A 14,754-nucleotide genomic window follows, 5' to 3' on the forward strand; every position below is an offset into this window, starting at 1 on the left:
GTCAACCATATTATTGAAAAATAAAAATAAGGCAATTGGGGGAAATATGAATCCTGAATGTCCTTTCTACTTTTGTGTATGTTTGAAATGTTCCATAATAAAATGTTTCCTTAGAAATAATCCCATTAGTACAAAGGAAAGAATTATAGAGAAAAATATTTACAAATATGTTTAAATTAGTATGATTAATAATAAAACATCTACGAACTTTAATAAAGGAAGAATGTTTGGGTTACTTATAACATTAGAGAATATCATGCAGCCATGAAAAGGGTAAATGTCAGTATTTACTGTGTAGACGTACAGAAACATGAAAGTGTCACGCAATCAAGTGAAGGAGGAAAAATCAGAATACATACAGGCCCCCCCAATATACAATTATTACACCTGCGTGAAAACTATGTTAAGGATTTAAAGATAACATAAAGAGCCCTGACCCGTGTGGCTCAGTGGGTTGGGTGTCATCCGTTAAAACCAAAATGCTGCCAGTTGGATTCCCAGTCAGGGCACACGCCTGGATTGGGGGTGTGCAAGAGGCAACCAATCGATGTTTTCTCTCACACATCGAGGTTTCCCTCCCGCGCTTTTTTGCCTCCCTTCACCTCTCTCTAAAAATACCCCCCCCAAAAAATGAACAAACACAGAGAGAGTGAGAGAACATAAGGAAACGACCATAAATGCCGAATGCTGACATGAAATTTTGGGGTGAAATCTTCATTTTTTAATTTGATTTAGTTTTAAAAATAATTTTATAAAGAGTTTCTTAGAAGTTAAGTACAATATAGAAAGTAGTGCAATATAATGTTTACTAACCACCTTATACTTAACATCCAAAAGACATCTCTTGATTTCCCTCTCGAACGTGCTGTTGTCTTCCCCACCTTAATAAACAGCACAACCATCCATCTAATTGTTCATTCCCAAATCCAAGTGTTGTCCTTGATTTCTCTCTCACCCACCCTCACTATAATTAGCAAAATCTCTACCTTCAAAATAAGTCCCAAATCCAGCCATTTTCACCAACTCTCCTTTAGCCTAAGCCATCATCACCTCTTGGCTGAAGTATTGCCACAAATTTCTAACTTGTCTCTGGCTACCTCTCTCCCCCTTCCAGCCTCACTGGCTTTATGTTCTTCCAGCATACCAAGCTCATCCTGCCTCAAGACCTCCACATGTGTTCTTCCCCCGGCCTGGAATGTTTCTACTACCAGATGTTATCATGACTTGCCCTTGACTTCAGGTCTCTGCTGAGATGTCTCTTTAGAGGACCCATCACTGATTGCCCTGAATAAAAACACCTCCTCAACTCTTTACTTTATTCTTAAAAGACATCACTACCCCAAATTTTATGTAAGGAAATAAATAAATAGGTGTGTGTACTTATATCTATATATATACACACACATATATATATGTGTATGTATACATAATTAAAAAAATTTGTTTATAAAGTTTTTGAATGCCTGATAACTTTACATTTCACATAGTGAATTCCATCAGTCCTCTCTTTAAAGTTTTCTTCCATTGCTTTTGTGCTTATAATTGGTAAAACTTACTTAGTAATATAAAATAGAGCAATGGAATAGAATCAGGAGCCAGAAATAAATCCACCCATATTCGGTCAACTAGTACTTGACAAGAGAGCCAAGAATACTCAATGGAGAAAGGTTAATCTCTTTAATAGAATGTTGCTGGGGAAACTAGATATTCACATGCAAAAGAAGGAAACTGGACTTGTGTCTTATACCATTCACAAAAAGTAACTCAAAATGGACTAAAGACTTAAATGTAAAATCTGAAACAGTAAAATTCCTAGAAGAAAATATAGAGAAAAAGCTCGTTGATATTGTTCTTGGCAAAGACGTGGATATGACCCCAAAAGTACAAGCAACAAAAGCAAAAATAAACAAGTGGAACTACATCAAACAAAGAACTTCTGCACAGCACAATAAATGATCAACAAAATGAAAAGGCTACAAGTGGGAGAAAATGTTTGCAAACCATATGTCAGATAAGGAGTTAATATAAAAATATATAAAGAACACATACAACTCAACAGCAAAAAACAAAAACAAACCAAATAATCCAATTTAAGAAATAGGCGAAGGACCTGAATAGACATTTTCCCAAAGAAGACATACAAAGACCAACAGGTATATGAAAAAGCGGCTCAACATCCCGAATCATCAGGGAAAGGCAAATCAAAACCACAACACATCATCACCTCACAGCTGTTAGAAGGGCTCTGATCAAAAAGACAAGAGGTGACAAGTGCTGGCGAGGATGCGAAACAAGGGAACCCCTATGCACTGTTGGTGGGAATGTGAATCGGTGCAGCCGCTACAGAAAACAGTATGGAGGTTCCTCAAAAAATGACAAATAGAACTGCCGTATGATCCAGCAATTCCACTTCTGAGCATAGAGCCAAAGGACATGAAATCACTAACTTGAAGAGAGATCTGCACCCCCATGTTTATTGCAGCATTACTTACAATAGCCAAGACAGGGAAACAACCTAAGTGTCCATCAGTAAATGCACGGATACAGAAAGTTATTACACACGCGTGCGCACACACACACACACACACTGGAATGTTACTCAGCCACACAAAGGGAAATCCTGCCATTTGCAGCAACTTGAACGAACCTTGAGGGCACTGTGCTGAGTGACGTAAGTCAGACAGGGAAAGACAAACACTGTACCATCGCACTTCTATGTGGAGTCTAAAAGCACTGAAGTCACAGAAACAGCAGACCGGTGGATACCAGGGGTGGGGAGGGATGGGGGAAACGGGCAGAAGTAGTCAAAGGGCACAAACTTTCAGTTATAGGATGAAAAAATTAAGGGGACATAATGTACAGCATGGCGACTACACTGCGTTATATATTTGAAAATTGAGAAGAGAGTAGATTTAACAGTTCATACCACAAAAACAACTGTGACTACGTGAGGTGGTGGATGTGTTACCTAACCTATTGCAGTAATCGTTTTGCACTACATATACCAAATCATTATGCAGTACACCTTAAATTTATACAATGCTATATGTCCATTTTATCTCAATAAAACTGGAATACAAGGTTTTTAAAATTCGAGAGATTAGAAAACAATGTCCTTTAAAATGCATTGCAAAGGACACCATTTCAGGCACTAACTGTACTTGGTAACACTTTCCGGCTCATTCAGTTCTTGCTCTGGTATTTTCGTTTTGCTACACATCCGTTCTTTGCACGTATAGGCAACTGACTGAGGGTTCATTGTGTGGATGGCAGATGCCAAGTGCCAAGGGAAATGAGGAAGGACAGAAAGTCCTACGCAAGTTATCTTTGTATGATGCCAACCACAGCATCCTCTGCAATGAGGTACATACCGAATACTCTCAGAAAATAATAGGTTTTGTATACTTGTCAAATTAGACCTTTTGGGAGAATATGAACCAATAGATCCGATAATAAGAGCATATTCTATGTTCATATTCTAAGTATGAACCTAGTGAGTAGACTGTAGACAAACAGAAAAAAACAACTGGTTATCAAATCCAAAAATGAAGGACAGAAAAGGACAAAAATCCTTAATCCTCTCTCAGCTGAGAACACCTTTGGAGGAATCTTCCCAGCTTCTAAATATAACCCTGGGGATTCCAGACATGCTGACTTTTCCTTTGGCCTTTCCTAGGTTCTGTAATTTGAGGATGCCCCAGAGTAGACAGTTGGTGCAAGAACTATGACCTCTTCCTCCTTGGCCTTCTTTTTGGCATCATCCAACTTCTTCTTCTTGCTTTCAGGCATGAGATCATCTAACCAGCTCAGCTCTCGCTTAGAGAAACAAAGATCCATGACTTTTCTGACGAAGACCAAGGCCAGAACCTGAAAAATAAATAAATAAATAAATAAAGTGAGTTAAAGGGCCTCATTTCCTGGAGTTAAAAGCAAAATCTCATTTTCACAGCAGACCAAGACATTTCATGCAAAGTCAAACTGGTAACACTCACTATAGTTGCCTTTGTTGACTGCCCTCTTTCTACCAGACACTAAGGTATCTCAGACACAATATTTTACGTAACTTTCATAACCACCCCATCATTTAGACAGTAACTGATTTAATTCTTTCATTAAAAAGAGAAAACCCTTCATTTGCAGATGGCCCTAAGAACTGCCCTTCCCTGGCTTGGGGTCCGCAGGAAGGACTCCAGGGAGGCACAGGGGTGGACAGCCTCCGCAGGAACTCGGCTATGGTGGGCCGAGCATGCGCAGCCCAAGCGTGCCTCACCATGTGGGGAGGGGACCTGGAAGGACCATCTGGATTCCCACCGATCCTCTGCTTATCCATTTCCCCACACAATCCTTGCTTTATGCCTGCATCGTGGATCTGTAGTGCTTCTGGCCTGGTCTGATCATCATTTTATAAATGGAAAACTGAAGCTCAAGGAGAGAGGATAACTTGCCTAAAATCTGACAGCTAATCACCTCAATATAAACAGCTCAGGGTGTCTCAATTGCTGCTGCTTTCCCCCCCCCAAAGGGCCATTTTAGCCAAAGGAAAACGAATAACTCAGAATGACCTGCCTGGATTGATTGGTGTTCACCAGCTTCCTCTGGTGACTGGACAAAGAGTGAGGCAAATCAGGCTTATTAGATTCAACCACATTTCTCCTGAACTTCAATTACTATTTTCCTATCAATCCAAAATTGGTAGTATCGCTTCAGGAGTTGTCAGGAATTTGCTACTTTTTAACCAAACCCTTAACCCCTGAACATAACACCCATATGTAGAAACCTATAGATATTCTGGCAAAACTGAGAAACCCATCAGGAGAGTATATATCTAGGGGGCTAGGGAAAAGGAGCCCCCACTCCTGTTTCCTCAGCCTTGAATGTTCTCCCTGTAAGACAGTTCAAAAGTACCTGAACGAGTTCCAAGCATTACACTCACTCCCTTTTCTCTCTAGAGGCCCACCCTTTGGGCAACTTGCAGACAGCCCACTGGATTCTCAGCTTCCTCACGACACAGTGAGGGAGAGAGAGGAAGGCATCAAGAGGAGGCGATGAAACAGTGAGGTGGCAAGAGCTTCATCACCCACCCCAGATTTATAAAACAGCTTGTCACCTGTTGCACCACACACAGTCCAGCGTCCCCAGTCTCCTTTCCAAAGCCCTTGATTCAGGTAGAAAGGAGATCAGAATGTCCAGGTCACTTAGTGCTAGAGCAGCCTCCTTCTCTCTCCCTGTGGCTCAAAATAGTGCATTTCTGCCATTTTGGGCACTTCTGATTGCAATAAGTTCTAAATTGGAACTCTAATGCTTTGGAGTAATATGCAAATTATTGCAAACATGAAGAATCCTTTCCTCATCAGATTAACAAAAGTAGTCAGGAGTGGGGAGCAAGGGAGGAAGAAGGAACAGGCAGACTGGTGGCCTTGAAAAATAAATGTGGCGAACTGTTATACACATGTATGCACACCTCAAGGTCCCCCAAATAATGCTGCTCCTACAAAGGCCAACCAAAAAACAAAACTTCCTCATCAATTAGGGATCAATATCCAGATTTTATAAAGAACTCCTAAAACTCAACAACAAAAAAACTAAACCCAATTTTAAAATGGGCAAAGAACTTCTTGAATAGACATTTCTCCAAAGAAGATGTACAAATAGCCCACAATAGTCAATAAGCACATGAACGGGTGCTCAACACCATTCGTCATGAGGGATCTGCAGGTCAAAGCCAGAATGAGATACCCCTTCATTCCCATTAGGATGGCTGTAAACAAACAAACAAACAAACAAACCCACCAGAAAATAAGTGTTGACAAAGATGGGGAGAAGTTGGAATCCTGTGCACTGCTGGCAGAGATGTAAAATTATAAAATGGTGCAACCACTATGAAAAGCAGTATGATAGGTTCTCAAAAAATTAAAAATGGAAGTATCATATGATCCAGAAATCCCACTTCTTGGCATCTACCCAAAAGAACTGAAAGCAGGGACACAAACGGGTCCTTTTTCCTGTTGCCACTATTCACAGTCAAAGCATTAGTCTCAAGGGCCAAACGGTGTAAGAATTCAAGTGCCTATCGACAAATGGATAAACGCACTGTAGTTCATATAGATAATGGGATATTAGTCATCATTTAAAAAGGAAGGAAATGCTGACACATATTACAACACGGGTGAACCCTGAAGACATTATGCTAAGTGAGATAAGCAAATCATGAAAGGACAAATACCACAAGACTCCCCTCACACGAGGAACCCAGAGTAGTCAATGCAGAGACGGAAAGCAGCAGGGTGGTTCCAGGGCAGGTGAGAGGAGGGAACGGGGAGTTACTGTTTCACAGGTACAGAGTTTCAGTTCTGCAAGGTAAAAAAGTCCCGGAGACGGATGGGGGCAGTGGTTATGCACTTAATGCCACTGAACTATACACTTAAAAATGGTTAAGATGGTAACTTTTATGCTATGTATATTTTACCACAACTTAAAAAATTATAATTTTTTAAAACTCACCATCATTGGGAAGACGATGGCAGCTGGAGAAGCCTTGATGACCCAGAGCAGCACCAGGCAGGTCAGCTGGATGAGGGTGAAGAGGTGCACTTTGCGGAGTGGCACATGCCGGAGGTAAATGAAATCCGGCTGGTGCTTCGCAGGCATCCCGAAGAGCTTCAGGCGGTCGAAGAACTGAAAGAAGGGGACCGGAAACTTATTTTCAGGAAGGTTCTCTGGGTCAGAAACTTGTTAGGCCCATTTGTGCCTCCTACATCTCCCACTCTGACAGGTAGGCAATACCACTTCCACTAGACAAGTGCAAAACGAGTCTCAGAGAGGACAGGAGTTCGGCCGAGGTTGGTAAGAGACAAGAGTCACCTTTAAAATTCATCTTTTTAAATTCTAGGTTTAAATTTCTCTTTCCTATCCCACACTGTGGCTCCTGAGAGAGCTCTTTCTCAGGAATTGTTGAAACTAAAATAAGACAATTGTATCTTTCTATTATCAAAACCAAATCTCTTCCTGGTTATTAAAGGAGTTTGGAGATTCTCATTATTATTAGTAGTAAAAACATAACATGAAACCTCATAACACTCCAGAGAGAGAAAATATGACCTTCCTTCTATAAAATGAAAAACAGGCCTAGAGAGATTAAATAACCCATCCAGAGTCACATCACAACTTGGCGTATAAGGATGACCACTGGACATTCCACAAAAACAAAGAGGAACCAGAGCCACCAGCAGCAGAAGCAGCTAAGTCATTTTATCACCTGGGCTGCCCAAGTAATCGGTGACAAGCTCCTGAGTTCCTCTGTTCAAAGGACTCCGAGTACTGAGCTGCTGGATGGGAAAGGGCAGAGTGTGCCAGAAAGTACCATGCGCTTCCCCGGAGCAGCTCCCACTACTCCCCGATCTCTTCACCAACGTACCCCAGTTAAGGCCCCTCTCTCACACTCTAGCCTGGCACTAAAACTAGCACCTCCCCTGTGTGGAAGCCAGTTTGGTTCTTGACCAACTTTTCATATCTAAGTTTACCAGCGTCTGACAAAGCACCTAGTATTTAATGTGTCTAATGAATTGTTGAAGAAATAACAAATGACTGGAACCATGACATAGAGCCAGGCTACCCTGTAAGTCCCTGTAACCTTATGCCAACTTGGCTATATTTTGCCCAGTGTCCAAAGATGTGCCTAAAATAGCTTAACCAGCAAGACTAGGAAAAGGTTTCTTAAGAACTAGCTTGAGCTAGAGCTGTCCCACCACGGTCAGGACAAGCGAGCTCACGGGGAGGAGACGCTGCCCTGGCTGAGCATTACAATACCTGAATTCCCTGCAGCGAAGAGACTCCCATGTAGAGGAAGACTCCGTAGAGTACTGGCATCGGGATGAACTGAAGGCAAAGGGCAGAAAGACCAGAGATTACACTTGGTATCAGTACACTCAAGACTATAATACCTTCTACATCTCCAAGAAGGAAGTCACAAGCCCTGACTGGTGTGGCTCAGTGGGTTGAGCTTTGTCCCACAAAGCAGAAGGTCACGGGTTTGATTCCTGGTCAGGGCCCATGCCTGGGTTGCAGGCCAGGCCCCCTTGGGGGTGTGCGAGAGGCAGCCAATAGATATTTCTCTTGCACATTAATGTTTCTCTCCTTCTCTTTCTCCCTTCCTTCCCCTCTCTCTAAAAATAAATAAATAAAACCTTTTAGAAAATCAAAAAAAGAAGGAAGTCACAAAAATCACAGCTTAATCAATGGTCCTGGTTAAATCACAGGCTTCATGTTTTACCCCTATCTGGCTCTTCCTCCTCTGTGGGGATGGACACACATACACACCCCCCTTTTTTAACTAGTGAGAGAAGAAAGGTGTATTTTTTTCATTTTTTAAATTATAGCTGGCATTCAATATTATTTTATATTGGCCTCGGGGTGCTCAGCATAGTGGTTAGATAATTATGTAATTTATGAGGTGACCCCCCAATAAGTCTAGTACCCACCCGGCACCATGCACAGTCATTACAACGTCATGTTCCCTAGGCTGTACTCCACATCCCTGTGACTGTTTTGTAACTACCACGTAGTACATCTCCCAGGGTGTCCAACCTCCGGCCTGCAGGCCGCTCGCAGCCCAGCAGGGCTATGAATGTGGCCCAATGCAAAATCATAAATTTACTTAAAAGCTTTTTTTTGCTCATCAGTTTTCATTAGTGTTTGTGTATTTAATGTGTGGCCCAAAATAACTCTTCTTCTTCCAGTGGGGCCCAGAGACGCCCAAAGGTTGGACACCCCTAGTCCCTATACCTTTTTCTCCCAGCCCCTCAACCCCTCTCCCATCTGGCAACCCTCAGTTTGTTCTCTGTAACTATGAGTCCATTTTTGTTTTGTTTGCTTGTTTATTTTGGTCTTTAGATTTTATATGTAAGTGAAATCATATTGTATTAGTCTTTCTCTGACTTATTTTGCTTAGCACAATACCCTCTAGGTCCATCCACATTGTCGCAAATAGTAAGATTTCATTTGTTTTTATGGCCGAGTAACACTCCATTGTACCACTATTCTTTTATCCACTCATCTACGGATGGGCCCTTGGGTTGTTTTCTTAACTTCTCCTTCTGACAGTTCATTACTGGACATGCATGCCCCTCTTTTACAGAACTGATACCTCATTTTATTTTTTGATTAGTTTGCATTCAACACTTTGTATCAGTTTCGGGTGTGTAAGACAGCAGATAGACATTCGTACAGGTTACAGAGTGTTCCCTCTGGTAGTTCACGTGCCCACCTGGCGCCATAGATAGTCATTACAGTATTATTAACTGCGTTCCCTATACTTCATCTTACATCCTCATGCCTATTTTGTAACTACCAATTAGTACTTCCTAATCCCAACACCCCTCCCCGCTGGCCCCCACCAGTTTGTTCATTTATCTATAAGTCTGTTTCTATTTTGTTTGTTCATTTATTTTGTTCTTTAGTGTCTACATATAAATGATATCATACGGTATTTGTCTGGCTGGCTTATTTCACTTAGCATAATGTCACCTAAGTCTATCCACGCTGTTGCAAACGGTAAGATTTCACCCATTTTCAGGGCTGAGTGGTATTCCATGGTGTGTAGGCCCCACAGCGGCTCTATCCACTTGTTTATCATGGGCACTTGAGTCGCTTCTGTATCTTGGCTGTATCTATATTGTAAATAACGCTGCAATGAACATAGAGGTGCATATATTCTTTCATTTTAGTGTTTTGGCTTTCTTCAGATATATAGCCAAGAGTGGAATCCCTGGATCATAAGGCAGTTCCATTTTTAATTTTTTGAGGAACCTCCACACTGTTTTTCATAGGGGCTGTACCAGTCGCATTCCCACCAACAGTGCACGAGGGTTCCTTTTGTCCACATCTTCGACAACACTTATTGTTTGTTGATTTAATTATGATAGCTTTTCTGACAGGTGTAAGGTGGTATTTCATTGTGGTTTTGATTTGCATTTCTCTGATGATTAATGACGTTGAGCATTTTTTAATATGTCTACTGGCCATGTGTATGTCCTCTTCGGAGAGGTGTCTATTCAGGTCTTACACCCACTTTTTAACTGAGTTAAAATAGGCACCTTTTAAACTTTTGTAATCACACAATCATCTCCTCAGAGATTTGATGCATTTTAACATGGACTTTAGAAGTTTCTTTTTTTGCTAACAAGACTTGAGGGCAAGAGTGGAGAGGCATGGTATCGTATCACAGAGGGGATGATTTGGGGAGAAATATCAACATTATTATATTGCACTTAAGTATACGCACACACCTATCACATCACATTTATTAATCCAGGTAATTTTCAGACCATCTCTGTGAGTTAGGGAAATGACACATATGTAACCCAGACAAGTGAAGTCTCACAGCTGAAGACGAAACCCGCCCTGGCCAGGCAGCTGAGTCGGTTAGAACGTCGTCGTCATGACGCAACAAGTTTGCCGGTTCTATCCCAGTCAGGGCGAGTACAAGAACCAACCAATGAATGTGTAAATAAGTGAAACAACAAGTCAATCAATCATCTCTCTCTCTCCCTCCCCCCCTTCTCTTTCTCCCCCTCTCAAAAACTGATCAATAAAAAAAAAATAAAAATAAAAGACTAAACTCAACTTGCTTTTATTCTGGAGGTAAAGAACGTTTCCAAACATAATTCCTCTGCGAACTAGAAAATCCCCCATTGGATTTTATGTTGTTCAGCTCTAGAGTGAGTAGACCTCTCAATTTGGTGCTAACTTGGTTTGTAGAACTACTGAAGGGTTTTCTAAAGAACCCTTTTGAGACAGTTACAGAAAGGCCAGGCCATGCCCATGACCGTAACTTTGTGGTTACAGTCCTGGAGGAGCAGCAATCTTTGGGCTCTTCCAGAGGGCACCTGGACCAGATGAGGGAGTGGGGTAGGGCTGGGGGCAGAGAGCAGAAATGGCTAAGGGGAATGAGGACAGGTGGAGAGATTGAGTGGAAAGTAAGGAGACAGGAAAACAGGGCAGAATCCTTTTCTATCCCTCTCAATTCTCACCCTTAAATAGCATTTGCAGTGCAGGCTGGGGCGTTCAGAGATTCACCAAAAAGAGGGGACTGGAGGCAAGGGAGGTAAGTGCTCCAGATGGCTGGGGCCGGGAGCCATGGCCATAGGGCCTTCCTTATCTCAGATCCTGGTCTTCCACCCACACACAAATTTTTTTCTCCTGTTTATCTTCCATCTTTCCAAAAATCCCCTTTTAACTCCACATCTCACGCCAGCCACTGCCCATTTTTCTGTTCTACTTCACAGAAAAATCTCTTCAAAGAGCTGTCTGCGCACACTCTTAACTTCCTCACCTGCTATTTACTCTTCAGTCCCCTGTAATTCAGTTTCTGCCTATTTTTCTACTGTACCTGCTTTTGTCACATCACGTTAGGCCTCCACATGGCCAAATCCAATGGCCTTTGTTTAGTCTTCATCCTCTAGATAGTTTCTGCCCAATCCCTCCTACTTGAAATATGCCCCTTGAATGGCTTCCCCGATACCACACCCTCCAGGTGTCCCCCCACCTCTGGCAGCTCCTTCAGAGTCTCTGCTGCCGTCTCCTCCTCTGTCCAACTTCTAAACATGGGGCTCCTCAGATTCTGTTTCTGAGTAATCTGATCAATTCCCTCGGCTTTCAGTACCAGCTGTGTGCTGTTGATTCCTGCATTTACATTTTCAGTCCATGATCCTCCTCTAGCCTCTTCACTCAGATGCTTCCTGAATACCTTACTCAAAATCTGACCACAGCCTCACCCCTCACAAAGTCACTTCCTCTTCATGCCGTCTTCTCCACCTTAGGTGACATCACTCTCAGTGTTGTATGAAAGGAGAGGTTAGCACTCCTCTTGACGAGGATGGAAGAGGCTCTGGGGCCTAACACCATGCATATGGTTAAAGCATTGCCACCTCCTTAAATGCCATCACTCTCCACCCAGGTAGTCAGGTGAGAAACTGAGCAGGCATTTTGACTTTTCCATTTTCCTCACCCCATTCTATATCTACCAACACCTTTGGATCTGCCTTCAAAATATACAGAAGACATGGCCTTTATCCATCCTTATTACTAACTCCCTTAGCCAAGCCACCATTGCCTCTTGCCTGTAATAACCTCACTGGTCTCTCTGCTTCTATTTTTAACCCAACCCTAAAACTTTCTCTAATCATCAGCCAGAGTGATCTTTTTAAAATACTAAGTGGATCGTGTTTAACCTCTCTAGTTAAAAACCTTCAAAGGTTACCAAACCTTTAAGGTTACCTTTAAGGTAAACCAAAGGTTACCTTTACCATGGTCAACAAGGCCCTGCAGGATCCGCCCCGCTCACCCTTCAGTCTCAACTCACTGCAAGTTTGTCTTTACTCAACAGCCTTCAGTCACATGGCCCTGATGTTTCCTAGAACATACATCACCCCTTCCCACCTCAGGGCCTCTCCAGGCTGCTTTTCTCCCTTCCCCCATGCCATCTCCCACTCTCCACGGCGTGGCTGGCTCCCTCTCATCTCAGACAACATCTCCTTACAGAGGCCTTCTCTATCCACACTAACTAAGACAGTGCCCCCTTAATTCTCTACAGCACCATGAACCACTATGTATTTCCTTTATCAGTTATATTCTCTAATTATTATGCTTGTTTTCTTAATTAAATTTTAATACATCTTATCTGTCTCACCCCACTTGAATAAGCTCTTCCTTATTTTCAAATCAGGCACTCAATATATCACTTAACGAGTGAATGAGCGATTGATTACCTTTAATATAGCCGTCATGAAGACTGAGCAGCCCATCAGCACAAAAATCATAAGGCCTGTCACTCTCTGTTCTCGGATGCCCAAGAACTTGGGCTGTTCTCCAGGAGCGGAGCACTCGGACTCCAGTTTGAGGCTGTTCACGTGTGTGATGGACAGGACCGTTGCAGCCACGAACCAGGGCAGGCCCATGATGGAGCAGACGCCCAGCATGATGGCCACCATTAGCAGGTCCAGGTGGTAACCACAGCCTTTCTGCGGGGAAACACAGTGTCCGTCACCATCAGTAAGGCATACAACAGTGAGCTAAGAGTAGTCCAGCCCCTCCTGGTTTGGAGGGAACAGAGAAGAAAAAGAGAAACCTTAGCCTGGCCAAACCATGCCGACATCCATTCTTTATTCGCATGCCCCCAGATCTCACTCTGAGCCTCCCACATTCAAAGATTCATCCTTTCTCAGCAGAGTAACCAACAATCAAGCCACATCTTGACCATTCTAGATGGTAGACACTATAGGGGTTGAAGATAAATGTCCCTACTGGGTACCTGCAACACACTTCTAGATCCTTCCCAAATCTGTATGTTTCCTAAGTAAGGAAAGAACAGGGGCAAAGGCATGGAGCCGCTCAATAGTACATGCACTGTACTATTGTCCCCACCTTGGCAGGATCCATGGGCTCAAGGTTTAGTCTGGAAGCCCCAGCAGTGGACAACGGAGGGAGACTACCTGCCTGTAGGAAACAGTGGCACAAGCCCTGACCTGAACCTCAGGAAGATAAGCCTGACCCAGCGCATGTGGCTGTATAAGGACCACTAGGAACTCTGCCTGCTCCCTCCCCACAGGTTTGAGTGGAGAGTAATGGAGTCCAAACCTCTTCTGTATCATACCATCGTGTCCCACTGTAGGGACTGGAAAACCCTAGAAACCTCTTATGGGCTCTTCCATGACTTCTTTTATCCAGGTTCCAGTTCCTGGTCTAAATGGGTTTACCATAAACTTTTTAAAAAATGTAACAGGATGCCATCAATCCTTCTAGGTCAGAAGTTCTTGTTACCTTGAGCTTGTGTTCCTTTCTGTTGATGATGACAGCTGTGATCTGCTGGTCCATGAATATGAGGATGGTACAGAGGAGAGCCGGGATAATGGCAGCTATCACAGTCCACCAGGGGTTGGGGCCAATGGGACTGATAATCCACCCTCGATCATCCCTTGTTGGCTAAAGGAAAAAAACAAGATTTTATTTGTGTAGTTTAAGCTAACTATAATCATTCGGGCAAAACAGATCAAACTGAATCACAATATCCACAGTTCTTTTTATTCCTGAATAAGAATCCTTAAAAAAAAAAAAAAAAAAAAAAAGCCATGGAATACAGCAACTCTTTCTTTTCAGTGTACGCTCTATTTATTTGAAAGACAGACTTCTACCCATTTCTCCGGCCCAGTTATCTTCTCCCGCACACACGTGTGCTTCCTTACCTTCAGTTACACTCCAGGCACCCTGCGTGATCCCACCTACAGCCAGCCTACCAAGCCTGCGCCTGACTCCCGACCTCACGCTTACTCAAGGACATCTGACTTCCGTTTCGCCACACTGCTGGGTCTTTAATTTTTCCTTTCTGCCAAAGCACTCCACTCAAATATAATTATGAAATACTGTTTAATATTTAAAGGAAGCTCCCATCTGCTCCTCGCGCACACTCCAGGAACCGTCCCACCATTGCGTTCTACTCTACAGTACTGCAGCGAACAGCAACTCGCTAGGAAATCCACGACCTTGCCCAGAGTCGGTCCTCAATTGTCAACTTTTTATGAGATATGCATTAATTCTTCACTTCCTCCCCTACTCTCCAAACCCCTGTGTACGGAGAAAGCAACTTAATCTCAACATTAGCTCAAGCAAAATATAATTAACAACAAAATTTGTTGTCCAATATAAGTTAATAACTTCTAAAGATAAATATAAATACCTTTGGCTCTCTTCCTTGAGAAGCCA

General features: G+C 42.7%; 1 protein-coding gene and 1 pseudogene across 3 annotated transcripts in view; one reads left to right on the forward strand and one right to left on the reverse strand.

Annotated features, from left to right (window-relative positions):
- SLC4A8 (solute carrier family 4 member 8) overlaps positions 1–14,754 on the reverse strand; it is a 74,637-nt gene that overhangs the window by 8,583 nt on the left and 51,300 nt on the right. For all 3 annotated transcript variants that reach the window (XM_053921480.2, XM_053921479.2, XM_053921481.2), the window contains 5 exons: positions 13,816–13,977; positions 12,765–13,016; positions 7,807–7,875; positions 6,502–6,675; positions 3,730–3,867 (listed from right to left, as the gene is read on the reverse strand). In XM_053921480.2, the coding sequence (XP_053777455.1) occupies positions 3,730–3,867; positions 6,502–6,675; positions 7,807–7,875; positions 12,765–13,016; positions 13,816–13,977 (795 nt within the window). The remainder of the gene's footprint in view (positions 1–3,729; positions 3,868–6,501; positions 6,676–7,806; positions 7,876–12,764; positions 13,017–13,815; positions 13,978–14,754) is intronic.
- LOC112318736 (U6atac minor spliceosomal RNA) lies at positions 11,832–11,947 on the forward strand (annotated as a pseudogene).

Source organism: Desmodus rotundus, chromosome 3 (assembly GCF_022682495.2).
Source record: "Desmodus rotundus isolate HL8 chromosome 3, HLdesRot8A.1, whole genome shotgun sequence".
Classification (NCBI taxonomy): Eukaryota; Metazoa; Chordata; class Mammalia; order Chiroptera; family Phyllostomidae; genus Desmodus; species Desmodus rotundus.